At 35.9% G+C, this 13325-nt stretch overlaps 2 protein-coding genes across 2 annotated transcripts; one reads left to right on the plus strand and one right to left on the minus strand.

The window, feature by feature from the left end:
- Positions 1-379: 379 nt before the first annotated feature.
- LOC141701118 (putative F-box protein At3g10240) lies at positions 380-1493 on the plus strand. Its single transcript, XM_074504758.1, has 2 exons — positions 380-674; positions 787-1493. The coding sequence occupies exons 1-2, from the start codon at positions 380-382 to the stop codon at positions 1491-1493; spliced, it is 1002 nt and encodes a 333-aa protein (XP_074360859.1).
- Positions 1494-1974: 481 nt separating this feature from the next.
- LOC141701119 (uncharacterized) lies at positions 1975-3384 on the minus strand. The gene has a single exon (XM_074504759.1). It carries the CDS (start codon positions 3382-3384, stop codon positions 1975-1977), a length of 1410 nt encoding a protein of 469 aa, XP_074360860.1.
- Between the last annotated feature and the right edge of the window lie 9941 nt (positions 3385-13325).

The raw sequence follows: 13325 nt of genomic DNA on the forward strand, positions 1-13325 counted from the left end.
GTCACTTAGTGCATGTGAGCTCTTGGCTCCTCAGTAAGAGGTCAAAGGTTCAATATCCATGAGTTTACTTAGGAAAAAAAACGCCATTTATCTTTAGAAAAATATTATACAATTTAATTACAAAAACAGTATGATATTATTGGCAAAGTGATTAAGTATATATTCAATAATCTCCAAAAAAAAAAAGTTTTAATGTAATAAACATCAGCAACGTACTTTGAGTGACTGGATACACATGTAACTCTAACACCCTGACACTTCATATATCTGTAACTATTGTTAACCTAGTTTAATTCTAACACATCCTTCACGCAAACCTATTATATTAACTATTAAGCCAACGCCGCATAAATTAAAACATAACCTAGTTTGAAACGCAATGGCAAGATCGAAGCAATTGAAGCGATTGAAGCGATCTTTGCCTACAGATATTGTTATTGAAGTTTTCTATTTGCTTCCTGTAATGTCACTGCTCAGGTGCAAGTCTGTTTGCAAGTATTGGCTATCCATTATCGAAGACCCCGAATTTATTAAAATTCAGATGGCCAAGAAGAAATCCTCATTATTTATGATTTCCAATAACGAACTTTTTAAGAGCCCGCCTCAATTTCCCTGTAAAGACTTTCAATATTATCTACGTGTGCCAGTCCACTTGAGGGTTGTTGACGAAACTTGTAAGAGCCCACCTCGAGTCGCCTCTAGAGACTTCTCGATATTATCTACATGCGCCATTCGAATTCGGCCTCACGGTTGTTGGATCCTGTAATGGTATTTTATGTTTGATAGTCAGAAATCATTCTTACCTATGGAACCCATCAATCATGCAGTCTATGAAACTTGCTAAATGTCCCGATTTTTTTGGAAGGAGTTTGGATTATGATCACGATCGAGTCAAAGTAGCCCTTGGTTTTGATTCTATCTCTGATGAATACAAGGTTCTTAGGTTCATACGTCCGGACACAATTTCTAAAACTACAGCTGTACCCATTGTGGAGATATATTCCACAGGTACTGACTCTTGGGAAGTGATTAAGTTTCCTGATAAATCCCCAGGAGCACTCGCAAATTTAGAACTTGGTCCTTTCATAAATGGAGTATTGCATATGAAATATAAGCGACGGTTGGTATCATTCGATTTGCACAGCGAGGTGTTTACTGTAATCTCATTCCCCAGTTCTAAGTTAATAAAGTCTCATATTTTGGATTTTGAAAGTTCTGTTGCTGTCATCTTTCAATCCAAAAAAAAAAGATCACGGATTAGGCTATGGACACTAGAGAAAGTTGGTGGTGAATTCTTTTGGATCAAGAAGTTTAATATTGTTTACAGAAACATAAATTGGGTATATTCGTATTTGGGTGATGGACTGTTTTACGGGATAAATGGAATAGTTAAAAAATTGTATGATTATAGAAATTGTAAAATTAAGTCTTTTCCCCGCCTAGCTAATGCGCCAAAAGCAGTCTTTAAGTATACAGAGACCTTGCTTCCATAAAAGGGTTTAAACCTAGTGCTTTATTTCGGTCCAAGTACTATCCTCAAGTGCAGTATATGTAAATCTTTATGGTTGCTGTGTAAGGTTACTTTAAAACTGTTGATAGCATGGTTCGTTAGGCATTTTGTGAAGTTTCTTTAAAACGTTTCAGTACTGATGTTCTGTTACCTACATTCTCATGTATAAGGTTCTTTAGTTGTTTGCAGTTCTGGGTATTTTTCTTCTTTTTTTATGAAGTGTTTACAGCAGACTTGGTTTAGTCCTGAAGATTTAACAAAAATAAACCCAGTTTTCGCAAGGAAACTACAAAATTTTATTCTTTAAATCATGTTCATTTAACAACACTTTCTGACTTGTCTGATATTATGTTTTTAAAGTTCAGATTCAGGGCAGCGTTTGTACAACTCTCTTCCCATCAATAGTGTAACAACAAATAACACTTAGCAAGAAAGATTTGCAAGAGTTGGTTATCTATTACCACTCACCACCACTGATGCACAGGAATTCCCTTCTGTCTTAAAGACGAAAACAAGTTGAAGCATTGAGCATATGTCTTTCGATACTTGGAACTCCTCAAGCCCGGACAACATCTCTGCCACCTATTGTAATGACATTCAAGAAACATCTCATCAATCAAACATATTGCTCCAGTTTTGACCAACTTGGGAATCAAATGAAACTCAGCCCCCTCCACATCCATTTTCACCACAACAAAGTCTCTCCTAGACACCGTTGTCTTCAACCAATTTGCAAAATCAAACCCCTTAATTCCATCCAAATCTTTCACAAAGTTCCACGTAGATTGGACTGCTTGATCATTTCCCAACCCTCTGCCTTTCTCGACAGTTTTCCTAATTGCCTTCCGATTAATTTCAAAAAACAACGACTCGTTCCTCACCCAAGCAGCATAAGGCAATAGTGTAACTCTTTTCTTCGACATATACTCCTTATAAAACTCCTTATTCCCCTCAATTGCATAAATGTCGAAAGCTTTACCCTGTTTCGGATAACGCTTACTAAACCAACCTCCAATACTCGAACCATAATTCCTCGCGCCAACATCGACATACACATACCGATTTTTAAAGCTTATATCAACCACCGACGACACATGCCTAATATTCCCAACATTTCTTTTCAACGTAATCCAAGGCCTTGACGGCTCTTCAGTAATCAGCGGCTCCAAATTTCGAATCAACTCTCGTTTATAATGCGGAACATAACATTTACTCTCATTACCATCATTTTCACCGTGACCTAATTTTTCATACTCTTTCATCATAACAACTTCTCGAATTCTCGAAAAATCTAAACCGTTAATCTCTCTCGAATCAATCAGAATACAACAATTAAACAACTCGAGTAACGAATTCAAACTATACGAATCAATCGCCCTAGTATGAACAACGAAGAATCCTCCCGGTTTAAGTGTTCTCGACACTTCTACCGCGAACCTAACCGGTTCATTCGATCTCTCCAGAACGAATAAACCGGAAAACACAAAATCAAAACTATCATCATCGAACGGCTGTTCGACAGCCGTTCCTTGCACAATCAACGGTAACGATCGCTTTCTCGACACACCGATGGCGTTTTCAACACCGAGATCTCGCAATGCGATGATCTCTTCGCTACTGCGAGGCTCGAGACAGAGAGATTTCGAGTTCGTATCCATAAACCGCTCGGCGATCAAATTCTGGAACACCGATGAGTAAAAGTCGAGTACTTGAGCTTTCTCGGCGGGGGAGATGACGTAATCGCCGGAGGAAGTGACGTAATCGCCGGAATTGAAGGTGAGGATGAAAGCGAACTTAGCGAAGAAGATGAGGAGTATGAAGGAGAAGAGGCGCACCAGAATAGAAGTGCGTTTCGGTCCGGTGATCTCCGCCATTGTTACGATGAGGACGACGATGAAGATGATGATATAAACGAATTCGTTATTGGCGCGAAAATTGAATAGAATGTGTTTGAGAATTTTGTAAAATGTAAATACACATTTTGGCCTTTCTCATGATATAAAAAAGTAAAATTAGTACTTTTGATATTGTTTTGTAAAAAAATATTGACAAAAAGTTATTTGTGTTTAATTTAATTTTAAAAAGATAAGTATTTAGAGTTTTTTTTATGAATTCATATTTATAGTAGAATTATATTATTTTAGAATAAGATGTTGCGACATATTAGTTGATTTTAAAAATATTAACCTAATACTTGGATGATTACCCGAAAATTAATGATCAATCGATTCAGTTAATACTTACTCACATCCTGTAAAAAAAAAATACTTACTCACAATTGTAAAATGAGTGTTCAGAATCCCTCGATTACTTAAAAACGCAATACTTAAAAACGCAACAGAGTAAAAATGATTTCTGAGTTACTTATTATTGCATTTGTTATCTAATTTAGCATCTTGAATGATATGGGACCAAGTTTTATTATTTTGTTAGTATAGGACCAAATTCTTGAAAAAAGAAAATGTGCGGCGGAAGTAACACAAAAGGTATTTACTAATTGTATATAAGACAAAATTTGAGATCGTATTGTTGATGAGATTTTAGTCCTTATAAATCTTCTAAATATTTCAGAAAAAATAATAAAAATTGACTAGAAATCTAGACTTTAATAATTTTGTTGGTGCTTGAGAATCACTATCTTTTTGTTCACAGTTTATATATGAACATTAAAATTTTCATATCTTGAGAACTCGAAACTTCCCTACTCATGTAACATTTCTAGAATATATAATAATTCGTTTTTAAATGTTGTTGTCCCAAATGAGTAAAGTGAATTTTGTGTGAGTTGGTTATAAGATTAGATGTTAATGAAGGTCTAATGGTCAAGTGCATGAATAATGGTCAAGTGCAGACACAGACTCAACACATGACGGGGGCCAAATTTTATTTTTTATCGGAAGAGTATATATTTATATTATCATTAGTACTACATCAAAATAGAAATCTTCGTTTTTTCAAGTCACGAAAACCATCTATAATCGAATCTATAGTGATAATACGAGCAATAGAAAGAAGTTTTGATTTGGTGCCTGATGAAGCAGACTGCAATCCACAATGAAGTAGAGGTAGTGGAAATGTGCTTATGTTTCCCAATAATTATTTTTACCTTTTCTCTAGATTTGTTTATTGGGTCTTAAATGGGCCTACTAAAATTGGGAGGGGCCATTTTAGAAAATAGAACTCATATATGTATAGACAACACACCTAATACTATTATTTTGGTGTTGAAATCAAGGCCACCCTTGGTCTTATATTGGTTCCGCCCCTACTAATGGCAACGGGGGCATTGATTGGAAATGGCTTGTTAACAGAGTGGTTACCACATCTTTGGGCTGTTGTGATCATTGCTTTTAAATTATGAGATGCCCATTTCACTAGTTTCGTCACCATACATTTTGAATTTGTGCATTTATAGTAGCTCCTGAACAAAAAGAGACTACTCCCCGTCAATTACATGTCACAACTCACAAGATTTGTTCATCTGCTTTACGTAATACAGTATACTTAATTTTAAGTAGAAAATGCTCAAATTTTTACACTTTCACATAAACATATGAATCAAATTACAGATGAAAGTGTATCATAATGGATAATTCTGTTAAACATGCTTTTAAATTGTACAATGTAAAAGATATATTCCCGCAGTGAACCATCAAGGTTGTTAAGAAGATTAACAAAAATGATATATTATACCTTAGATCGATTCCATTTAATAACATTTTGTATAGTATAGAACAATAGCATCATAGTACTGGAGGTCTTTATAGCTAAGTTTATTTAAAATTTTGACAATTTGTTATAGAAGTATTCGAAATTTTGAATAAAATATGAAATATGCAATCTAGATTGTATAGTATAGAATATCAATGTCGCTTATTGTTTGAATTACAGATTGCCCTCTCGCTGTGCCGAATACAATCTCATTCTCGCTATATGTGAAACATAAATATATTAATATAGATGGTTAAAAATAAGATGTGTCATATGAGATAAGTGGGTCATGTGCCTTTTTGTGCAAAATTTATTAGTTACTTATTCTAATAAAACAATGCACCTGATTTGTATAACACAATGAACATTAAATATAAGGAACATTAACTACATACCTCCTAGTTAATAGGCAACAATACATGATTTTCACCCTCTTCGAACAACTCAAAATATTGATTAAGGTTTACCCACAAGAACGATAAAATATCGGTGGTCACGGTGTTTCCTATCACCTCTTTAAGTCTTCGAGAATGAAATATCATATCCGCAAATATCTCATCATCTGCCGACAGATTCAATCGGTATGGTAAAAAATCTAGATAGTCGTCGTCATCTTCGTTTGCCGTCATAAGAATGCCATTTTAGTTAGATGGTAATATTTAAAAATGATGAATAAAGCACGTGTTACATTTCTGATTAGATAATATGATGGGATAACGGTGTCCATGCATTGGATCATAGTAACAAATTTTACGAAAAGTAAAAAAAATGTGGTAAATTATACTAATATTAATAGTTATAAATTTATTAATAAAATAATTTTATAAAGAAGTATAATTTTATAAATAAAATAAAAATATTATTATATGCATATAAATAAATAATACAATAATTGTAAATTAAAAGCACAAAGCTTGTAAAATATCAATAAGCAAATACAGTTGACATAATATTTTATTATCTCTTTGAGATTTGTTACTACTCTTTTAATAATTTACGATTCAAATTTTCCAAAAAAAGGATCCTACAATTTATCCAATTGTTCCTAAATTTATTATTATTTCTTTTTCTAGTGTTCAATCTCATTTGTTAATGAATTTTGCTCATAATCATCATCTACAACTGATATGAATGAATTTTCTGAAATTGCAGCTGAATCTTCTTGTGCAGATCCAATTAATTCATATGATTTATATGAGATTTCACTTGCTAACAAGATCATAGCTTCCGAAGAAAATAGAGGTGACTAATATTTCTTAATAGGCTAAGGAGTAGGATGTGACTACTTGTTAGGTCCCGAATTATCGTAAAAGGGGGGTTGAATACGATAATCACTAAATTAAAAATTCTTTCGAATCTTTAGCGGTTTGGGTGTTAGCCTTCCTAGTTCCACCCCATTATATTGTGATAATAAGAGTGCGATTCATATTGCATGTAATTCGGTATTTCATGAGCGCACTAAACATATTGAGATTGATTGTCATCTTACTCGCCATCATCTGTTGCAAGGCACTATCTCATTGCCTTTTGTTCCTTCTTCGCTATAGATTGCTGATATGTTAGAATATATATATATATATATATTTAATATTATATTATATATTAGGATATTTTCAGTATTTAGCTTATATTGATTTTCTATATAAGTTCGAACATGTATTATAAATTATGTGTTGGTTGTAATAATATTTTACGTTCGTATTATATCTCTAAAGTTATCATATATAAGTTCGGACATGTATTATAAATTCTGTGTTGATTGTAATAATATTTTACGTTCATATTATATCTCTAAAGTTAACACCTGCCACATATTTTCAATCCATGACATAAAGTTTAAACTATGATTTTGTAGCTCAATTATGCGTAGCATCGACCAACACTGCTTCCAGGATGTGTAAAATCATTTTTGTATCATTCTGTCAAAACGGGCACATGGTTTGCAATGGGACATGTTTAATGCTTAGCTGATACCGTGTAGGAAAATACTGAGCTAGGGCTCTCCAGAGTACATTAACAGCTTTCGGGGGAGCTTTAATATTCTACAAACTCTTCCACACATTTGAATGTTCTCCCTATGGGGGCCAATTCCCCCTCTACAACTCAAAGTATTTATGTTTATAATCCACAGGCTCAAACTTCTTTTTGTTGGAATTTGACTTTCTACACTCACTGGCAAAGTGCCTGCCAAGCCACATTTGAAACACTTGAATTTTGATTTATCCATCATGTTTCTATTTGGCTTAGCTGCTCCAAAGTTCTTCTTGGACTTGAGCTTGGAAAATCTTCTGAAAAGAAATGCTAAATGTTCATCAATATCTTCCATATCATCTTGGCTTAAAGAATCTTCATTTTCTGCTATCAACCCCTGGCCCTTATTTTCACAGACCTTTGAAGTTGATTCAACATCTTCCATCTTCATCTCCGTCTCTTTCTCCAACTCAGCAACTAGTGCAATGGACCCTCCTTTCTCCTTTCCTCTCTCCATCCTCTCATCTTGCTCTATTTCAAGCTCATAAGTCTTCAGGATGCCATACAGTCTCTCCAAAGTAAACTCCTTATAATCTTGAGAGTTTCTCAATGAGACTGTCATTGGTTTCCATTCCTTTGAAAGAGATCTAAGGAAATTCAGATTGTAGTCTTTTGTCTAATAGACCCTTCCATGCAACTTCAGAGCATTTAGTAGTTTTAGAAACCTATTGAATATGTCAGTGAGAGACTCACTTTCTTCACTATGAAAATGCTCATACTGCTGAATCAGTAGCTGCATCTTATTTTCTCTAACTTGCTCAGTGCCATCACATATAATCTGTATAGTATCCCAAACATCCTTGGCAGTTTTGCAATTGATGATGTTGTCAAACATGTCACCATCAACTCCATTGAACAAGATATTCATGGCCTTCTTATCTTTCCTGACTTGTTCAATATCAGGGTCAGACCATTCATGCCTTGGCTTGGGGACAAATGACTCATTTCCAGTTGCAGCTCTCATTGGTACATGAGGGCCTCTTTCTATGCAATCTACATAGGCCTCATCTTGAGAAAGTAAATGAAGATGCATCTTTACCTTCCAATGATGGTAATTATCTTTATCCAGAAAAGGAATCTTGACTCCAACATCCTTCTTGTTCATCTTGTTGTTTTGTTGTGATCTTTAAACTCTTTGTTTATCAAGAGCTTGCTCTGGTACCAATTGTTAGTACCTAACAATGCAACAAGAATTACAGAAGGGGGGTTGAATGGAATTCTTGAAACTTTTTCAAAAACTAAAGATGTTCTATCTTGACAGTATATAACTGTGTGAATTGATTTGCAAACTGCGGAATAATAACTTAGAATGAATTAATACACAAGTAATTAAAAACACAAGTATTTAAAAACTTTCTGGTGGATTTGAATGTATCCACCAGAGATATATATTATATCAAGAGAACTCTGTGTAGCAATTCGCTCACAGCTGCTTACAAATTTTAACAACTAAGAATGCAGTGAAATGTTAAGAATACAGCTTACAAATGTTTCTCTCTTGGTTGCTTAGTTTGTTGTTCTATTTGCTACTTCTTGGTTTATATATATCACCAAGATTACAAAGTAATAAGACAAGATAATAAAACAAAAACTATCAAGTCTAATACTATGCTACTACATTACTCTTTTCCAGCATCTTTGAATATCTTCATAATAGCATGGAAATGGCAATACTTCTTTGTTCTCTAAAACCCAGTTGAATAGGGTTCCACATTCTATTTGCATACACTCGACGCATGTGAGTGTGTTGTCACTGTCAACAGATGTTTGAATTTTTTATCCGTTGGGTTCATGATCATCCGTCGAGTTCATGATCATCCATCGGGTTGTCTTGTTGATCATCCGTCGAATGGCATTATTGTTTATCCGTCGGGTAGCAATATGGCACTTGACTTCATTTCATTTATGCAGAATTACAAGACATCATCTACGTACAATTAATCAACCTATTCTGCATATCTAGTTAAAGTCAACATGACTTGAGTAATACTTACAGAATCTAAACAATGAGTATGCAGAAATGTGCTACAGACTTATTGTTACATAAGCTACTCACTCGATGGATAATAAATCATCATCCGTCGGGACTGTATTGAGTCATCCATCGGGACTATAATCCTTATCCGTCGAGTGCTACATTTTTCACTAAGTAAAATCTACTAAGGTGTTTTGTTAATGAAATCATCAAGTTCACAACATATTCACAACAATCTCCCCCAATTTATGTCTACTGGAATTATAACCTTATTAAGAGAAACTTGATGATAACAAAACACCCTAAAAATACAACTTTGAAAGCAAGTAGATAAAACTGTAAAGTGCTTCTATTAACAAAATGTACAAAGTTTAGCTCACAGTCATTTTCAAGGTGCTCCTCTAGCCTGAGCAGATTTATCTATTTCCTTAAAGGTCTGGATCTCTTTCCAAGCTTTCTGTTATTTTCTTCTATCTGATTTTGGAGCTGTCTGTGGAATTCCAGTTCATCAGATTCTGAGAGATTTAGTTTTTCCTGCATCTCCAAAAGAGTCTCATTGCTAGAGATGCTCAATTGGTCTTCTAATCTGAAAAATTTTCTAACTCCTTTGTCATCCATGAACTCCATCATCTAGTAGGGCCTTAGATGCACTATTTTCCCTGTGTAAGGAATAATTAAAGTCTTTGAGAGTGCATCTTTAGCTCTAATACTCCTCAGTTCTTCAATCTTTTTAAGAACCAGTCTTCTTGCAGTTACATTGAACCCAAAGTTCTTCTTGAAAGATGAATAAACCTTTATCAGTACAGCTTGGCTTTCTTGAAGGATCCTGTGAAGTGGCCATTAAATCTCCTTTCCTCCCTTGTATTTGAAAATTAACCTTTCAGATAGATTTCTGTATGCATCAATCCCTCTCACTTCTTCTAGTTCATCTAGATATAGATTTAGATCAGAGAATTCCTTGATGTCACACAAGTACATGTAATCTCCCTTGTTGACTTTAGATTGAGCTTTGACTAGAGATTTGGATTTGAGAGGTGACAACTTCACTTTCTTGACTGCTCTTGACTTTGTTCTCTTTGGCTTGTTAAGGATTGGCAGATTGAAGTCAGGAATTGGTAGGCTCTCCCAGTCTATTGGTTCATCCTTAGGCACAATAGGTTCACCATGGATGTTCCTGTAAGGATCCACCACTTTAATGTCTTCAAATACCACAAAGGGTTTTGATGCTTGAGTAGTAGTTGGAGTGGATTCCTTGGGAAACTGATCCTCCAATTCCTTACCAACAAAGTTCAATTTCCTTTTGGTTCTTTTGGCCAATTCCTTGTATCTCTGAGATTTCTTCTGTTGTGGTTCAGCTTGCTTCTTTGGATCTTGAGATTCAGTGATTTCAGATGGCTGAGCTGGAATTTGTTGTGTTGGTTTCACAGCTTGTAACTTGGCCAAGATAGCAGCTTACTCTTTCTTTTGTTTAGCCTTTTTAGCATCTAGAATAGTTTGCTTCTTTTTCTGCTTTAGTCTTGCCTTTTCTTCTCTCTTTGCTTGAGCAAATTGAGGATGTCCAGCCACCACACAAATTTCTTTCTCATTCCTGAAAACTTTAGCAATCCTCCTTTTTAAAGTTGAATCAGCTGGATCCTTGTAGAAGGCAATTGACCTTGATAACAGTTTCTTCTCATCAGGCTTAGGTGTCTCATACACTGTATCCAAAGGGTTCTTTAATGATGATTTTGGATAGTTCACCCTTGATTTCAGAATAATTTCAGCCTTTGGAGATTTGATGCAGGATGGATGTCCCCTTTCCAGATAGTTCATGCTCATTTCATTCACAAAGATTTGTCTGACTTGTGAGTGATGAATGGCTAACTTTTCTGGCTTCTTTACTAGCCCAAACTTCTTCTGAATATCCTCATCAATCTTCTCCCAGTTGATTGGCTTCAACTGCTCCTTTTCAGTTGCTCTTAAATTGGCTGCTGCTTCATTGATCAGATCAATATTGTCTGTTACTAGTGGCTTGGTGAAAGCAATTGTAGGCACAACTACTTTACTGATTTGAATATTGAGCTATTTCTCCCCCTCACTTGGTTCTTTCTCCCCCTTTTTGTTATCATCAAGTTGAGAAGATGAAGAGGTTTATGCAGCCACCAGTTTCTGAAGTAAGTCTGTCAGTTGAGCTTGATGCAGATGAATGGCTGTTAGAGATGCTTCTATAGCTGTCATTCTTGTATCCAAGGCATCTATCTTTGTGGCAAGATCAGAATTTTTTCTGAGTTGTATCTTGATGTCAAACATTGTAGCTTCTGGAAGCTTAGAGTCCATCTTGTCAGAAATAGTCTTCTTCATCTCATCAATATCTCCTTTGATGGTGTTGACATCTCTAGCATGTTGGAAGCCTTGAATTTGTTGTAGTTACAGAGAGGCAAGATGTGCTTGAAGGAGCTTCTTGGTGTTAGCATTTGTAGTGGTTTTAAGAGCAGAATTTGTTTGATTTATGAGTTGGATCAGGGTTGTCTTGAAGTAGTGTTCATCACAATGTTTTGAAAATGCCCATGATGGCATGCCTGATCTTGAACTGGAACCTACTTCTCCCCCTATGTCCAATTGCTCTTCTTCACTATCTCCACCTTCATCTCCAAAGAAATCTGCTGAACCACTAGTCTCATAATCAACATCACCACCTATAGAGGGCAAAGCTGTGATGGCATCCCTAGCTCTTAGCATTGACTGAGTGGTATGCACCAAATTGAGCATCCTTTCTGCATTGTCATTGCCCTGTTCGGCTAGAAGTTGATAAGCTGGAACAGGGTGAGTAAATGCCTCAGCATCAAGGGAGGTGGAATCTATAACAGCTTGAGGTTGCTGAGATAGTCCCTCCCTGTCTGCATCCTGGATATTCATTAACTCACTAGCAATGACATCCATCCTTATAGCTCCTGTACCTGCATTTCTCTCTTGTTCTCTCTTTTGTTGCATCAGGGTCTCACCCTGGCTCCCCACCCTCACACCCTCGCCTTCACCATCTAAGGTGGGACTCCTCTCACTCTCTTTTGCTAATCCTGAAGAAATGGATTGCATATTTTCACTCTTTTCCTCTCCTTTTTCCTGGGTGCAACCCAGACTCTCACTCATGACACTCTCTTCCCTCAATCCTAAGAGTGATAATACAACCACTAAGTCTTCTGCACTAGAGATACTGGATGAAATTTGAAGTTGTGCAGAGACGCCCGACGGATGAGAAATATCCATCGGGTTAGCAGTTTGACTATCCGATGGATAACTGTTGTTAAGCTTATCCATCGGGATACAATCACTACTCGACGGATGAGCAATATCCATCGAGAGAGTAGAAATGAATGAACTTGGAATTGAAACTATTGTGGACTATGTGGTAATTGATGAGATTTTGGGCACAGATGTTTCAACGGTTCCTGAAAGAATTTGCAAGTGAGCCAACAAATCATCCAAAAGATGATGCTCACTTACACTAGATTTTGGCTTCCCCAACAAAGTTAAAGAAGGGTAATCAGGAATTGATGTGTTGATCATATCCATATCTAGAGAGTTTTTAGGAGAATTTGGTGTTTGAGGTGCTTCTATAACTAATGATTTTGGCTGTGACTCCACATTTATTGGAGCCACATCAAGCTGAATTTGTGAAGGTGCAGTGACTGTGTCTTTATCACCAGTTTGTATAGTGTGTGAACCCTGTGCATCCCCAAGGGTTTTTGATTTCTTCTTTCTGGCATAAGTTTGGGGTGAGCTAGTGTCCCTTACCCTTTTGGCATGTGCTCTTGATTGAGAGCTTTGTTCAATAGTCACATCCTTTTGGGAGGATGCAACTAGAAATGAGCTTTTATCCTTATTAATCACTGTAGTGTGGCTAGGCTGGGAACCACTCAACTCTCCATCCTTATTCTTAGGGTTTCTTTTATGTTCACCCTGTCCCTCACCTACCTTACCCACCTTCACACTCCCCTCTTTGGTTTTGGTAGATTTTGCAACTGGCATCTTTTGAGAGATACCAGAGGGGGCTTTCTTTAATTTGGATTTTGAAATTTTTGATGATTTAGTAGCTTGGGTAGGCAACTGTTGGGTCATTGA

Source organism: Apium graveolens, unplaced genomic scaffold (genome assembly GCF_009905375.1).
Source record: "Apium graveolens cultivar Ventura unplaced genomic scaffold, ASM990537v1 ctg3371, whole genome shotgun sequence".
NCBI lineage: Eukaryota > Viridiplantae > Streptophyta > Magnoliopsida > Apiales > Apiaceae > Apium > Apium graveolens.